We start from the raw sequence: 17,517 nt of genomic DNA on the forward strand, positions 1-17,517 counted from the left end.
AGCTATTATCGTCTACCCGGGTTTCCATCAAAGTTTTCCGGAGTTGTCGAGTCTCATTTCCATAAAAACTACAATGATAAATGACGGCAATCCATAGTATTGTTAAACTATTTTGAAACCATTTGACATTATCAGCCTTTCAGAAAAGCCTTTTTCGTCTTATCTCGGGTAAAGGGTAACCTTAGAATTTTTAAAGGGTAAACTAGAATTATGGTATTTCTTTCAATTTAAATAAAAAATCGTTAATTTTTTAAAATACCAACAAAAATGTTTGTATGTACCTATTATTTATGTTGCTGATCCAATCAACTTTCTTTTTTTGGTGCAGATGCCTGAGCCCGAACGCCTTCCTTTCTCTGGTGTGTTTTCATATGGGTTTTGAGATTGCTGTTCCGATAGAAGGCTCTACCACAAAGTTCACAGGCAAACTCTCTTGGTAGGTGCATTCTCAAATGGTTCCTCATTGAGCCACTGAAAAGAGGAAAGGCAAGGTGTTACGTTTATAAATCGATAATACACTAATGAATACGTTTTTAACTAACGGGCAAAGAAACTTGCGACCACACTCGGGGCACGGGACTGATGGTTCTTCGAAATGCGTTCGTTTATGCCGACAGAATGCCGTCCGTTGGTAGAAAGTCTTCTCGCACACCGGACACACGTATTTCCGGTCCTTGGTATGCGTTGACAGGTGCGCCTTCAAGCCGTTTCTCTGCGAAAACTCTTTTCCGCATTCTTCGCACTTATATTCTTTGGCTCGCGTGTGGATGTTCAGGTGGCGGTACCAGTTTGACTTTGTGTTGAAGTCCTTCTCACAGTACGGACATTGGTACCTGTTGGATGAGTAATTTATATCATTTTTGCGACGGCGTATTTTTTTGTGTTGAGCATGGTCGGGATGTTGTAATCATTAATGTAGGTTTGTAAGGTACAGTTTTATCATCGGTACCAGTTGAATGTGGTTGAATGAAAATGGTTCTCGACAACGATCCGACGGACACAAGAAGGCGAGGTGCGCAGCGGGCAAGGTGGATCGATCAGGTGGAAGATGACTTGCGGACCCTCCGTAGACTGCGTGGTTGGCGACGTGTAGCCATGGACCGAGCCGAATGGAGAAGACTCTTATATACCGCACAGGCCACTTCGGCCTTAGTCTGAATAAATAATAATAACCACCTGTCATAAGACCACCACTTAATTGTATCTTGACAGATACGTATTTCGACCTCAAAAGTAAGGCCGTCTTCAGTGTCTCGTACTTGACTCGACTTCGTACTTGACTCGAAGTCGAGTCAAGTACGAGACACTGAAGACGGCCTTACTTTTGAGGTCGAAATACGTATCTGTCAAGATACAATTAAGTGGTGGAATTCAATGGGATTGTATAAACTCGTCTTATGACAGGTGAAAACATTCCACTAAAAAGCTCAAAATAATTTTCTTATCAATAATAACCAGTTGAATGTCCCCATGAGTGCAACTAGCAAGTCCGTTGAAGACAGTCCTATGTATTACCGCGGAGATGATCCCCATCTGAGGAAAACGCTGGAAATCGGTTTGATTGGAAGACAGTAGCAGTAGATCGATCTTCTGCCATTGACCAGCACACAAAGTTACAATTTTTTTAGTGGTGGCCATAGCTACTGAACATTAAATCTACATCGGCCGAAAATGGAGATTTTTTTATTGTCCACAATAAACACAGAGCTGTCATTGCGTCTAACAATCACTTTGGTCGCGTTAGAGCGTGCTAGAACCAAAGCAACCAAATACCTACGAGTCCTGTCAAAGGCATTCGGCTAGCTAGAGGAGGAAGTTCAATACTTCCGTTGATGAAACAAGCGTGCATGGATGGACTCATTCCTGGCCGACGAAGAAGAGAAAGCCGCAACAACTGGGAATATGAAAGACGCGACCCACTGATCAACTGAAATGATGCAACTGTCAAATACAAACGCACGATGAACCATCAACATCTCGGCATGGCGTTACCCAATAAAGGTAATATTATTACCTCTATTCATAATCTGTATCACCTCGTAAGCCCTATCACTGTAGAACATAGAAGCAGCTATCTTAGGCATGAAATCCAACAAGGATCGGGGGTCGATCGCATTACAGCAATGTTTAAAGCTGACCTCGTCCCTAGAGCAGCACAATTCAGATATAGTTTTGATTACTGAAACTCATGATGGAAGCTAGGCAGTGACTCTACTAAACTCCAAAACGTAGCATCCCGTCATGATGGAGCGAAGCAACGCGGCAACCACAATTATATTTAGTGGCCATGAATCTGAAGATCATACCAGAGTCTTTTGATCACATCACAGCGGCGTTGGAAACCCGTGCGGACAAGGACTTGACGATGGAATTGGTAAAAATCAAGTTACTGGATAAGCAAAAAGAGAATGGAGAAGTCCCATCAAAGTGAGTCCATCCTACGCGTCGCTTCCGAGAAAAAGATAATTTCGGGCCACATAAAGCGTGACTGTTCGATGGCGAAGTACGAAGCATCAACATCCTATACGAAACGTGATTGTTCAATGATGAAGAGCAAAGTTTCTGCCACATCCGGTGGACGAGGGTAACAGAAGCTTGAGCAAAAGGGGATAATAGCGAAAACCTAACCATTTTCTTTCATGCTTTCCCACAACCGGAATCAATTGAAGAATTGGATAGTCGACTCCAGTACCACCTCGCATATGTGTTGCGACCGAACATCCTTCGATGAACTGAAGCCAAGCACGGATGTAGCCATCACTCACCGGTTCCGGTCACTTGAGTTGTTACAATGAGAACGGAGGCCAACAAAAGATCATCCTCAACGACGTATATTATGTCCCGGATTTGGAATCTAATTTGCTGAGCCGTTGGAAACCTCGTCAACAAGGGAGCGGAAGTTACATTTGAGAAAACCCGTGGCTGCTTGATTAGATGTGGAGACGTTGTGACAGCAGTTGCAAAGAAGATAGGTGAAATGTACCAACTGAAGACTATCCACGAACGAAGCATGAAGGTTGTGAAGCATACGAAAGATTGCATTCATCCTTGGCAACGCAAGCTAGGACACCGGGACCCGAACGCAATCCAGCGGGCTGTCCGTGAAGGACTGGCAAAGAACGTATTTATCAAGAAATGTGTCATTTTTTGGACCTGCGTATGTTGTGTTGAAGGGAAGATTGCACGGAAGCCACGGAAAACGGAGCGAGAGTCGATGAAGATCCTGGACCTATTACGTACTGACATTTGTGGTCCCATGAATACAGTGACACCGGGCGGATAAAGGTATTTTTTCATAAACGACGACTTTAGCCGCTACACGACGGTGTATTTCTTGAAACGAAAATCGGAAGCAGCAGAAGTGATCGAGGAATACGTTACCATGGTCCACAGCCGTTTTGGACGAAATCCCGTTGTCATCCGTTCAGATCAGGGCGGTGAATATAAGGCCAAGTGTTTAGGTTAATTTTATCGATCCAATGGAATTGTTGCACAGTATACAGCAGGTCCCGCATCAAAACGGAGTTGCGGAAAGAAAAAATCGGACGTTGGTGGAAATGGGTCGATGTATGTTTAATTGATGCGAAGCTTGAATATCGCTACTGGGCCGAAGCCATCAATACAGCTGTACACCTCCAAAACATCCTATCATCTAGGTCCATCGAAAAGACACCATTTGAATTATGGTACGGAAAACATTCGGACAACAGCAAACTACACATTTTTGGATGCTTAGCTATCGTTCATGTGCCAGCTGAGAAACGCACGAAGCTTGATCCTAAAGGGTAAGAAACTGACTGCGAACTTTATATAAATGGAGGATCATGAGGACATCAAGCATTCGGAAAAGTTGGATACTGAAATCGTAGAGTACGAACCAGAAGTCGTCCAGCAGTTCAATCTCGATATTCTGGGTGATCTTGTTGATGCGGCTCCAGAATCTGAAGAAGATATCAACGATGAAACTCTGGTTGAGGAGGAGCTATCGAATGTAGATTCAAGCATGTACGATACTCCGAACGAAGATGAAGATGACGATGGTGCAGCAGTCGACGAGGTAATTGAGCCAACTGCCACGCCGGTTAGACGATCATCCCGAAACACAAAAGGTGTGCCGTCTCTGCGTTTCCGAGAAGCAACAGGAATGGCAAGAAAATTTAAAGATGAGCCGAAAACATACGGCGAAGCAATGAATAGTCCCGAAGTAGAGCTATGGAAGATTAGATCAAATCATTGCATGAGAATTGTAAATGGCATTTGGCGGATCTACCACCTGATCGGAAAGCGATTGGCTGCAAATGGATATTTGTACGCAAATTGGACGACGACGGAAGATATCGAAAGTAATTGAATCATTTGTTTGAGAAACTGCATAAGTCCGTTTTACACTATTTCGAGAAAACAACAAAAAACAGTTTTTTAACAAATTTGCACCGAATCTTTCGATTTCTTCGATACAGATCAATAGTTTTTGGCAAAACTCAACATCCTGGGGCACTTTCAGTGCAAAAAATGTAAACAGTACTCCACAATTGCTCTTCAAAGTGCGTGGACATATGTAGTTTCTCAAACAAACGAAATTTTTTTCATACATTCCTGAACAAAAATTTTTTTTTTCGTATTTTTTGCCAGAATATGTATTTTTGGACGAGGATTCAGAATATATAAAAATCTCATTTTGGCCAAAAATGTTACATATGCAGTTTCTCAAACAAACGGTTCAATTGGTGGAATTAAATGGAGAGTACTTAACTCGTCTTCCAATCATAGTCCTTATTTCGTTGCCGGGTCGGTTGCCAAAAATAACGTTCTCTTTTTCTTCTATCTCCATTTTTCGTGCTATTTGAGAGGCTTCAGTAAGCTACCTAACCGGGGTCGCGTTACCTACATCGCGATGATGGGGCTGCCACCTTAGGTATAGCTGACGCGATACAGCATTTCGTTAATCAGCCGCTGGGTACCAGGCAGACGCTGTTTGAGCCGCACCTCCTGATGAACAGACGCTCGAGGCGTACCTTCTCACTCTAGCTGATGTCAGAAGGACAATAGTGCCCAGGCTGCACTACCAGCTAAGTACACAACCCTTAGCTGGCGGTCTTTTGTCATCGGACGACCCGTGGAAGCGTGAGATAGGGACTTGTGGGGACCAGAGCTCTGTTGGGCGCTCCTTCCTTGATGTCAACCCACCATTTTGCAGCCCATTGGAAACTCGGTACCTGGAATGTCAGGACCCTACATGAACCTGGACGAGTGAGCCTTCTGGCTCGTGAACTGCAGAAGGTTGGAGTGAACGTGGCTGCTATTCAAGAAGTCCGATGGCCTAGATCCGGAGAACGTGAATTCCGAGCCGTGGACCCCACGACCAATACTGCATTCAAGTATAACATCTATCACAGCGGCGGTGAAACAGCAGAGAATGGAGTTGGTTTCGTAGTGATGGGCAAGCAGATGAAGCGAGTGATGCGGTGGAAACCCATTAGCGAACGAATCTGTGTGTTGAGGATACAGGGCAAATTCTTCAATTACAGCCTAATCAACGTTTACGCACCGACAAACGATAAATCCGACGACGTGAAGGACACGTTTTATGAATGTCTTGATAAAGCCTATGGAGAGTGCCCAAAGCATGACGTGAAAATTGTTATCGGAGACGCTAACGCCCAGGTCGGTAGAGAGGACTTTTTCCGTCCCATAATCGGTAGGGAGAGCCTTCACTCCGCTACCAATGACAACGGCCTACGGCTAGTAAATTTTGCTGCTGCCAGAGGGATGGCCATCAGTAGCACCTACTTTGCACGAAAGAACATCCGAAAGCACACCTGGAGACACCCAAATGGTGAAACTTGCAACCAGATAGACCATGTTCTGGTGGATGGGCGCCATTTCTCGGATGTTATCGATGTGCGGACATTCAGAGGTCCGAACATTGACTCTGATCACTACCTCGTTGTCAGTAAAATTCGATCACGGTTGACAACTGTATCGAACGAAAGATCACAGCGAACGATGCGTTACAATATCCAGCGATTGTCGGCGGAAGGAGTATCGGCTGATTACCGCCAGAAGCTCGACGAACGGATAAGTGCAATCAACGTTAGCGACAACATCAACGATCTATGGGAGTCGATCCATGGAGCGGTGAGCACAACAGCACGAGAAGTGGTAGGCACTGCACAGAGGCGACCCAGGACGGGTTGGTTCGATGTGGAGTGTCAGAGAGTGACAGACGAGAAGAACGTTGCCAGAAGCCGGATGTTGGTGTCAGGTACCCGATCGAATAGAGATCGGTACAAGGAAGCAAGAGCAGCCGAAAAACGAACCCACCGCAGGAAGAAAAAAAAACGAAGAACAAGTCATTAGTGAGGCGCAGGGAAAAATGGAGCAGAACGATATGCGGAGGTTTTATGAGTCTGCAATGGCGTGTGGAGAAAGACAGCGCCATCTCCCGTCATGTGCAACGACCAACAAGGGAATTTGCTGACAGATAAAACTGAAGTGGCTGCCAGGTGGAAGCAACACTTCGAGACTTTGTTGAATGGAGGAAGTGACGGTGCATCGGTGAACAGAATAAATATTAGCGACGATGGACAAGCTGTGGAGTCACCTACACTAGATGAGGTTAAAAAGCTGTCAAAGAGCTGAAAAACAATAAGGCTGCGGGGAAGGACCAGCTCCCGGCTGAACTTCTCAAACATGGCAGTGAGCAGCTTTATGAAGTTCTGCACCATATTATGTCGAAAATATGGGAAGACGAGGAAATGCCTGCTAGCTGGTTGGACGGCCTCATTTGCCCTCTCTTTAAGAAAGGGCACAGACTGGAGTGCGCCAATTACCGAGGAATAACCCTCCTTAATTCGGCGTACAAAATTATGTCCCGTATTCTGTTCAACAGATTGAGACCGCTTGAAGAGTCCTTCGTCGGCGAATACCAAGCAGGTTTTCGTGAGGGCCGATCAACGACGGATCAAATGTTTACCCTGAGACAAATCCTTGATAAATTCCGGGAGTACAACTTGCAGACACATCATCTGTTTATTGATTTCAAGGCGGCGTACAATTCAGTGAAACGGAATGAATTATGGCAAATTCTGCTTGAACATGGTTTTCCGGCGAAACTGATACGGCTGATTCGTATAACGTTGGACGGATCGAAATCAAGTATAAGGGTAGCGGATGAAATATCGATGTCATTTGTTACCTTAGATGGATTAAAGCAGGGTGATGCACTCTCGAACCTACTGTTCAATATAGCGCTCAAGGGAGCGATTAGGAGAGCTGGTGTGCAAAGAAGCGGTACCATTATCACTAAATCGCATATGCTCCTGGGATTTGCGGACGATATCGATATTATCGGAATTGATCGCCGTGCCGTGGAAGAGGCTTTTGCGCCTTTTAAAAGGGAGACAGCAAGGATTGGACTCACGATCAATACCAGCAAAACGAAGTACATGGTCGCTGGCAATCAACGTGGGTTCATTAGTGGTGGTGATAGCGAAATAGTGCTGGATGGTGAAAAATTTGAAGTGGTAGAAGAATTTGTGTATCTTGGAACATTAGTGACGTGCGATAATGATGTTACCCGCGAGGTGAAAAGGCGTATTGCAACTGCAAATAGGGCTTATTACGGACTTCGTAACCAGCTTAAGTCCCGTAGTCTGCAAACGAAAACAAAACTCGCGCTGTATACTACTCTGATTCTTCCGGTGGCTTTATACGGCCATGAGACATGGACGTTACAGGAGGCTGATCGGAGAGCTCTCGGAGTGTTTGAGCGTAAGGTGCTGCGGACAATACTCGGCGGTAAACAGGAGAACGGTATCTGGCGGCGTCGCATGAATCTCGAATTGTACCAGGTGTATAAAGGGCTGGATATTATTAAGCTAATACAACACGGCAGACTACGGTGGGCTGGTCACGTTGTTCGTATGCCGGAAGAACGTCAAGCGAAGATAATATTTAGTAGAGAACCCGGAAGAGGCCGCAGGCTTCGTGGAAGGCCGCGTACACGATGGCTTTTTGCAGTTGAAGAGGACCTGAGGGCGCTCAATGTTCAGGGCGACTGGAAGCGATTGGCCCAGGATCGAGTCCAGTGGAGAAGGATACTCCATTCGGCGTAGGTTCATCGAAGAGCTGTAGCCCATCAAATTACAAAATTACTTAACTCGTCTTAGACGGAAATAAATAATGAAATTTACTCTAACTTAAATCTGTGTTATAAGCGAGAGATCTCATAAAAGCTGCGAGTATTCATCAAGTATTCGAGAGCTTAAATAGATGTAGGTTGCGGTCACACATTTCGAAAGACCGGAGAGTGACGAAATCTATTTTAAATATTTATTGGATTACAATCCGGCAGAACATCGCAGCAAATGCAGACCCAGGGGCTCGTGATGAGTTTCCTCAACAAATAAATCATGGAATTCAATAGAGATCTGACCTGGTGAAGGCTAAAAGCGAGCAGCCGCCCAGGATAGAGATTCTCTACGTTGGCCCTATGTATCCCTAGAGGTGCTAATGGCCTATGATTAAGTGAAGGGAAATGTCCAATTTGAGCCTGGATTGAGGCCTGAATAATGTCGTTGAAAGGCACTTTGCTTCGTGGATGGCGGGGAGAAGCGGCTGCATAAACGAAACCAAGCAGCCGGATAATTTCTTCGAGAAACACACAAAACCGACCTTAATTCCCACAACACGTTGGTAAGCAAACTTGGTAACTTCAAAAAGAAACAAAAAAAGAACAACAAAACGCAACATTTTTTTTCAGTTGACTCTTCAAAGAGAAATTGAATTTGAAGTTGTATCCAAGGTTGTATCAGCAATAAATATTGGTATTCATAAATTAATGCGAAAATATTGTTGAGTTTAAGGAGAATTTGATATAATAATTCTATAGGGTACGTATAATACTTACTTATCACCACAACCGTGAATCCGAATGTGTTCCGACAATGTAGAGACGAACTTTCCGCAGACTGGACACATCTCTCGGCGCGGTGGGGCCTTATAATCCAATGGATAGATCCTAGGTCTGCCAAGTTTCTTTTGCGGTTGGTCGGTATCCACTGATGGCTTTGATTTGTCGCTCTCGTTCGGTGAATGTTTCGAAGCTCTAGAGACTGGCGATTTCTTCAGAATTTTTGCTTTTTTCTTTGGTGCTTGTTCTTCGAAATCAGTTGTATCAGTTCTGGGATCAACATCGTTTTCAGAGAGTTCTATCTTCTCGCTTACATTTATAAGTTCGACCTCAAGGTACATGCGAGGTTTTCTAGTTTCTACTGCCGAATTTTCGGTAACTTCGTCTTTCAGTAGCACTAAATGTTCTTGTTGATTGAATGCATCACCAACTCTGTGTTGCAGCCGTTCTTGATAAATTTGATCATTTTCAATGCACGACGTGCAGAACCTGTGCCACTGATAGATCAACGAACTACAACCAGTGCAGATGAATGGATAATCAACATCATCCTCCGTTTTACGATCTGAAAAATGAAGAACTGAAACTATTTCAAAATTTCTTACAACGGAATTTCTAGACGGAACAACTTACCTTTACTGGCAAATATTGCAGAACAAGTTGTTCCAATTTCTTTTCACCGGGCGAGGAGTTCTCCTTAGAGCTATCGTATCCATAATGACTGGGATCGAAATAGGAACGTTCTGCCAGGCACAAACGACACACAGTTTCCATCATGCAGAACTCTGTGACTCTTGAACAGAAAGTTCTCTGTGAGTATTTAGCTTGTGTAGAAATTGGTTTCTTTTGCAACAGCACTGTTGTTGATTTCTTCCTTGATCTGACGATGTTTTGTTTATATGCTTTGGATTCGGCGGAGCTTTTTAGTTTCGCCGTCAATAGGGAAGAAGAATACCGCCAGCTAAGCTTTCATTGGAAATATGTATATTTTTATATTTTTGTTATAAAACAAAAATTAAAGATTTTTATCATAAAGTTTTTGGTTTAAGGGGTTCGAATTTTAAAAGCACACAGAATGATTATGTTATCTCGATTTTTTTGTTTCACTTGAAAAGCAGCTATTAGCATAATTAAATTAAATTCTTAAGAATGTTGACACTACAGACCAAAAATAGTTTGACTGAAATTTATTCATAACGTTTTAGAGGCATTTTAATTAAATCATGCCATTTCGAATTTCCATGTTACTACTTTTTTCAAGTTTTTTGTAGGTGGCGGCACTGATGAACGAACCCACCCCTATGGACCACGAGCGTCTTCTTTTTCCACGATTCTTCTTCTCATCGGTCGGAAAAGTGACATCCGCTGTGGGCCGATAAATAAATATTTCAGTGACCTCGGAGCATTTTAATTAAAGTGACCAGATATATTTTGTGCCAACGCGGGACAAAAAAATTCAGATCCTTGTTTTTATTCAGAAACGTGCTTAAGTCAAAACTTTAAAATTTGATAAACGTCTTTTGGACTCGCTTGGTCCTGAATTAATCACGAAATCCTACCCCTGTTGTGAATGAAGAGCGAGCTTCACTTGAATCTGTTTAACTTTTTACAACGGTGCGATTTCCGGAAGGTTAAACTTATTTGTATTGGTTACATGGTTACATGATTCATTTTGCTAACTTTCAATCTGATCGTATTATTTGTTTCGCGAACTCCACCGGCAGTTCCTCCGGGAAATTCCTCCAGGAGTTCCACCAGTTGCTCTTCCAGGAAATTATTCAGGCTTTTTTCAGGAAATCATTTAGACTTTCTTCAGAAGTTTAGCTAGAACTTCCTCCCGAAATTCTTCCGATAGTTTCTCTGGGAGTTCCTGCGGGAAGTCTTCGAGGAATTCTCGCTTAACTTTTCAAAAGGTCCTAAGTAACATTTTTTTCATGAATTAATTTGAATACTGCAATCAATAGATTTCATGTTGTTCTGTTGATTGCGCTATTCAAATTAAATCATGAACAAAATGTTACTTAGGTCCTTTTGAAAAGTTAAGCGAGAATTCTTCTAGGAGTTCCTCCTGAAATTCCTCCGGGAGTTCCTCCAGCAGTTCCTTCAGGAATTCCTCTGGGAGTTTCACCGGCAGTTCCTCTGAGGAAGAACTCACGGAGGAACCTCCAGAGTAATTTCCAGAGGAACTCTTTGAGGATTTTCCGGTGAAATTCTCAATGGATTTCTCGGAGGAGCTACAGGAATAATTTCCGGAGGAAATTGAGGAGGCTTGTTGCACAGAGAAACAGACGTCTCACTTAGAACAAAATGCAATCAAAATCATCGTCACGGAAACATTATCGCCCAATGCTAAATGCACTGTGATTGGACAATCGGAAACCAGATGGCGGTAGTGTGCAAACGTCAAACACAAGCAAAATCGATGGAAGCGCCATCGGTGGCCGATCGACCACCTACAAAAATTTGAATCTTCCGTTGAAAAGGTGAACGATGGAACATGTGTTGAGTGAGACGTCTGTTTCTCTGTGCTTGTTGCTTCATTTTTAACAATTTCTTTCTCATGGTCATTGTTAAAAATAGCGTGTAAAGCATTTTTGATAGCAGAGTATCCGAATAACAGTGCCTTCACGGCATCTGCACGACAAGACCATCTCGTATCGCTCAAGTTTTTGATCGTATACTTTCGTTCAGTGCTATCCAATGCTTCAGTCAAAATCTTATATCTTCCATTTGAGCTTGTAAAGAAAGTATACAAGTTTTGGACGAAATTGAAAAACTTAACAGCATCCGCACAAGCTACAGCAGCAGCTTTGCCAACTAAGTTCAACGAATGTGCACAACATGGAACAAAAGTCGCTGAATTATTAATGCTTGCATGCCCTTGTATTTACCGGACATGTTCAGAGCATTATCGTACGATTGACCGCGACAATCGGCGATATTAATCTCATGTTTTTCCAAAAATGATAGCAGAGCGTCTGTCATATCTTTTCCAGAGTGTCCACAGTTAGGAATGAATGTCAAAAACCGCTCAACTGGCTTGGTGCCTTCCATATATCTGAAAATGATTGTGAGTTGGTCGATATGAGCCTCATCCGGAGAAGAATCAACGGATATGGAATAATACTTTGCCATTTTTATTCTCTTGACAATATTCTTAACCATTTCTTCTGCCATTATCTCAATCAGCTTTTCACAAGTCGTCGATGAAAGATAATTTACATGACCTCTATGCTTGTTTCCGTGCTTCTTAATGTGCTTAGCCAGAAATGGATCGAATTCGGCAATAAGCTCCAGGATTTCCAAAAAGTTCCCAATAAATGGAGATCCAAAAGTCTCATCAGTTCCCCGGAAAGCCAATCCACGCTGTAATAAAAACATTACGGTACTTACAACTCGCTTAATAACTTCTCTCCAGTCCCAGCTCTCCAGTACTTCGTCGACTCGCGGTCCTGTGAATGTGGTGAATGTTTCTTATAATTTCTGGAAAAGAACTTATACGATATATGAAATTAACATACATTCATTAACATCGCATTTTTGTTCGGATTTGTTTCAGATAAATTCGTGGAGTTACATGGCGGTCACTCATTTTGACTACTTGTTTCAAATACTATTCTCAATCAAAACTAATCAAAACCAGTCAAGTGACACTTTCGTTTGTTTATGTTTATATCACGGTTATCCCACTTATCCCTTGCACACCACAAGACAGAAGTTGTGGTAGTGCATAACCGTCATGGGCTGCAACAGGCGAGGATAAGAGTAGGGACCTGCACAGTTAACTCCGTGAGGTCTCTCAAGCATCTGGGCGTGATGATCGATGATAAGCTCAATTTTACGAGCCACGTCGATTATGCATGTCAGCGGGCTTCATTGGCGATAAAATCTTTATCACGAATGATGTCCAACAGATCGGCGGTGCATAGTCAAGTGCGTAGGCTGATAGCTGGCGTAGCATTGTCTATCATCCGTTATGGCGTGCCGGCATGGGCCGTAGCACTAAAAGCCGAGTACAATGTAAAGAAATTGATCAGAGTACACCGGCTTATGTGCTTACGTGTCGCGAGCGCATATCGCACCATATCATATGAGGCGGTGTGCGTTATAGCTGGAATGATGCCGATAGACACACTCCTAGAGGAGGATGTGGAGTGCTACAACGAAAGGGACTCGGTGCAAGTGCGACGTGTCAAGAGAGCAGCTTCGTTGCTCAAATGGCAAAGAGCATGGGACACCGCAGTCAAAGGTCGTTGGACCCACAGACTGATTCCAGATGTGTCCAACTGGGTTGATAGGAAGCATGGTCAAGTCAACTTCCACCTAACACAGGTGTTGTCTGAACATGGCTGCTTTAAGAAATTCCTACACAGGTTTGGCTTCGCAGATTCTGCGGAGTGTCCTGAATGTGTAGGTGAGGTAGAATCGGCAGAGCATGTGATGTTCGCATGCCCGCGATTCGAGGTAGAACGCAATACCATGCTGCTTATTAGTGGTATGGATACAACCCCGGACAACCTCGTCGAGAGGATGTGCCGGAAAGAAGCTATATGGAATGCGGTGAACACAGCATCTCAACAGATCATGTCGAAACTGCAGCGGTGGTGGCGTCTTGAACAAAACCAACGAGTGCAGTAAGGGCACCTGTGATGCAGTGAACACCTTGCTCACCCCGACAACCAACATGTCGCGGGTGGGCTGCGGGGACCTCAGTATGTAGATATAGAGGTCATTGCGGTTCACGTGCGGTGGTTGTTGTCGGGGTGCTCGTCTCCAACGTGAGATTATGATACGGACCGTTAGGTTACTATCATAGCTTGCGATCGACGGGTGGTGAGGTAGCCACCCTTGAAGTCGATGTTGTGTGTATTGACGTCAAGTGCGTTAGCATAGGCGTGAGCGTTCTCAATAGTCCCCCTGATGTATTGCTTAATTGCGGGCCGGGGTACGGACTGGCGAAAGGGTTTTGGTTTTAGTGGGTCGGGTAAGAGTTACATGACATACCCATCCCCACACTACCTGAGTACCTCCTCAGGTGTCTGGTTGCAGATTTCCGTTTACCCTTGCTCAAGAAAAAAAAAGTGTTTATATCAATAACTCATACCACTACACGCTCATTTTTTTCTACTCAATAGTTAGTAGTTTTGTATTGCCGTTTCTTTTTTTTCCACAGAAACTTTTTACCGTAGAACCCCGCTCATTCGCCACCATTTAATACGACACTTTTTAATCCGTACCCCGCTCGTTCGACAATTGTCGAATTAAAAATGGTTTAAGGGGATACGGGAAGCACGAACAATCATCAAATCGTCATCATTTCATCATTGAATGCTTAATTTTTTTTCTACTACAAATATGATTTTGAAAAAGTACCAGCGTGTGCTTACTCTCCATCTACATGCTGATACATTTACAGTTTCATCAAACAACTAAAAACCCAAATACACCGCTCCAAAGTTACGAGGTGAAAATGCCAGAAAGAGACAAAAGATTGGAAAAATAACTCGGTGTGTAGTGCTTCCCCAAGTCACCTTAAAAGTCACTTTGATTTGACATTAAGAATGTCATCACAATCATCCCAAAACATTATTAACACCAAATTCTGTGAACAGTTGTAGATACCTTCTAACTTTTCGAAGTAGATAATGAAGTAGCTGTTCATATTCACTCGAATAATGAAATAATAGTGAAATATTCTGTATTACAGCTTAGTGTTATAGTTAACTTACTACTAACATCCATCGACATTGAAGGAATATAGAGAAAAGCATAAGTGTATGGAAGGCTTGCTCAGCTCTTATCCTCTTGATGATTTCGTCGAGAGGAATAAGCAATGCTCTAGATGGGACAACGACTGGTATTTTCGGCAGGAGTCACATCCCCGACACAGGTTTAACATATTAAATAGAACGGGTAGCGTGATAGTCACATCGGTCCCAATATTATAGATACCTTTTGTTGAATAAAAAAAAACGACTAGATTTGTGCCTAATCAAAATACAGATTAGAAACAATGAAGGTAATTGTACTGAAACTTTTGTTGAACTAATTATTACATTGAAAAGTATGAATCAAACCAACCTTAATGTTGACGACGTTGCCAATCCGATTCAATTAGCTTGCTTCGCAATTTCCGTAGTTGAATAGATTCCGCTGCATCTCGTCTGTGATCCATTAAATCGATCAGGAAATCAACGCAATCTATTGATTTTTGGTGGTTTTCATATGCCTCTTCGTATGGTTCAATAACAAGCAACGGCTCACTAGACAAATTTTCTAACCAGTCCTCATCGGGTTCCACTTTGTTCTCATGTAGAACGCTGTCCAAAATTTCGTTGTCAGTGTACACATCACAATCACCGATGATTTTGTTCCCTTTGCTGTCACATACTGAGTCATTCAACCAGTCTTTTATGTCATCGTTACTGGGATTCTCCTGGTAGAAATGTGCTGTAGCTTTCACAAGAGACAATACGTCATTATCTAACGACCCACTTTCAGCTTCTTCTAGATCGAAGAGCGGATATTCATCTAGAAGGTTCTTCCAAGAACCCTCAATTGTCTTATGTGAGATTTCATCCCATGATTGATGTAACCAGTCAATGACTTGGCGCAGACTGATTTTCTTAAGCCTTTCTTCAAAGATACTGCAGTCGGTGTCATCAAGAAGCAAATGAAGCATGAGTTTTTTCTTGTACCGTTTCTTCACCGCATGGAGTACTCCTTGATCCATTGGCTGACCGAGTGAGGTGACATTTGGTGGAAGGAAAATCACTTTTATTTTCCCGTCATTGCTTTCGAGAATGTTGCCACCATCGTGGTGCGCCGAACAATTATCTAGGAGCAACAACGCTCTAGGTTCTCGTCCTTTCTGCTGTGCAAAATTCTGTACCAAGGGAATTAACTGTTCGAAGAACCACTGTTTAAACAAATCTCGGTTCATCCAAGCCTTCTTCGAGCTTTTGTAATATACTGGAAGGTCAGACTTGTCTTTGGGCAGGTCACGTGGATTCTGAGACGTACCCAGGAACATCAGAAGTAGTTTATTCGAGCCGTCAATGTTGCAGCAAGGCATAAATGTAATTCTTGATTTAATCACCTTCCTACCTTCGGCAATGTCTTCGTCGTTGAAGACCAATGCGCGAGAAGGAAGTAGCTTGACGAACAATGCCGATTGCCGATTCATCAGCATTATAAATTTCCCATTTCTCGTAACGATTCTCCTGAATTTGTTGAAAGAAATTAATATTAAACTGTTCGAAGACATTAACGTTTGCAGAAGCACGTTCGCCTTTAACACCAATCATTATCAATCCGAACCGCTTCCTAAATCTGTCGTACCATCCGTTGCTCGAAGAAAATTGAACATCCAAATCATAAACATTCCGAGTCTGCAACATCGAAAACAATTGTTTCGCTTTTGCTCGCACTATTTCCGGGATTAGTATATGCTTCTTCCTACGCTCCCGTAAGATCCAAAGATACAGAGCTTCCTCTAGTGCAACCAGCTTTGCTGTTTTCATCGTGCGCCGTTCCGTCACGCCGGTCTCCTGGTATTTATAGGCGGTGTTCTCAATGGTCTCCTGGTTCTTGATGAATCCCAGAAGCGTAGTTCTTCCGATGTTATACTACCGAGAAACTTTTGTTACTGTTGATCCGTTCTCAACGCTTCGAATCGCTTGCAGCTTCTGTTGAAGCGTTAGCACTACGTGCTTTTTCTTTGGTGGCGCAGATACATTATTAAAATTTGATAATTTATTATACAAATTCAGTCTAAAAATATATTCAATATTTACCTGCTGTTCAGAGTTGCTAGGGGTTTCCTAGAACTACCAGGGGTCCATGGAACTACCTACACAGCACTCTGTTGGGTTTGGATACCGGATCCCACGCAATTTAAAAACTTTATAGATCGGCAGAAGCTGCAGCAACGGTAACGGGGACCATCTGGCACTTTCCGCGATAATAAATATCAAAGTGTTGAGGAACCAAGATGATTTTAAATAGTAATTCGTACGATTGCGATATTCACTTCAAATATTTTTCATAACTTACGATGCAAAACAAAAACAAACTTAGGGTTGCCATACAAGGTCCACCCTATCTTCCATCCATACCTTACAGGCATATCATACATTCAAAGAGACGGTGAGAGCCCACCAAAACCTAATACACTCTTGAGTGACGCTCTCATCATCGGCAGACTCTCTCCTCTCACCAGCAACCATCAATGAGTTGGAAGCAACATAACACATCAAAGTCAAACTCGGGACTCGAAGTCAACAAACAATATCGCGCTGTGACGAACACTCTTCTAGCTCCTACTCTATACTCACTTGTGCTCTGTGCCTAATGTTTACGTGACGTCACGGATTTGGAGGGCGCTCAGCTTCTACCAAGCCTGCGCTCCTGGTACTTGACAATAATTTTGGGTGGCAGCAGAACGGGCTCATGCACGCATATTTTCACGGGTCCGTGATGGAGGACCCAAGCGATAGTCGGCAGGCTTTCCGACTGGCACAAAAAAACGTTCCTCCGCGGCGCCCTCCTCGGACGCCGCACCCCAATCAAAATAGGGTTTGGTGACTCACCGGTTTGTTGTG

General features: G+C 43.2%; 1 protein-coding gene across 1 annotated transcript; it reads right to left on the minus strand.

Annotated features, from left to right (window-relative positions):
* Positions 1–269: 269 nt before the first annotated feature.
* Positions 270–16,106, minus strand: LOC134222698 (zinc finger and BTB domain-containing protein 18-like). The gene is made up of 5 exons (XM_062701861.1): positions 15,196–16,106; positions 9,548–9,552; positions 8,912–9,479; positions 543–833; positions 270–471 (listed from the first exon to the last, which is right to left on the minus strand). Exons 1-5 carry the CDS (start codon positions 16,104–16,106, stop codon positions 306–308), a joined length of 1,941 nt encoding a protein of 646 aa, XP_062557845.1. The 3' UTR covers positions 270–305.
* Between the last annotated feature and the right edge of the window lie 1,411 nt (positions 16,107–17,517).

The sequence above is a fragment of the Armigeres subalbatus genome, chromosome 3, assembly GCF_024139115.2.
Source record: "Armigeres subalbatus isolate Guangzhou_Male chromosome 3, GZ_Asu_2, whole genome shotgun sequence".
In the NCBI taxonomy this organism is placed as follows: Eukaryota; Metazoa; Arthropoda; class Insecta; order Diptera; family Culicidae; genus Armigeres; species Armigeres subalbatus.

What these genes read in the sequence shown, in the direction of transcription:
- LOC134222698 (XM_062701861.1), bottom strand. Translation starts at nt 16,106, where the DNA reads ATGCTGATGAATCGGCAATCGGCATTGTTCGTCAAGCTACTTCCTTCT. An exon ending in ATTCACGGTTGTGGTGATAA is followed by an intron (nt 834 to 8,911) that starts GTAAGTATTATA and finishes CTCATCCAACAG; the next exon opens with GTACCAATGTCCGTACTGTG. An exon ending in GGTCGCAAGTTTCTTTGCCC is followed by an intron (nt 472 to 542) that starts GTTAGTTAAAAA and finishes TCCTCTTTTCAG; the next exon opens with TGGCTCAATGAGGAACCATT.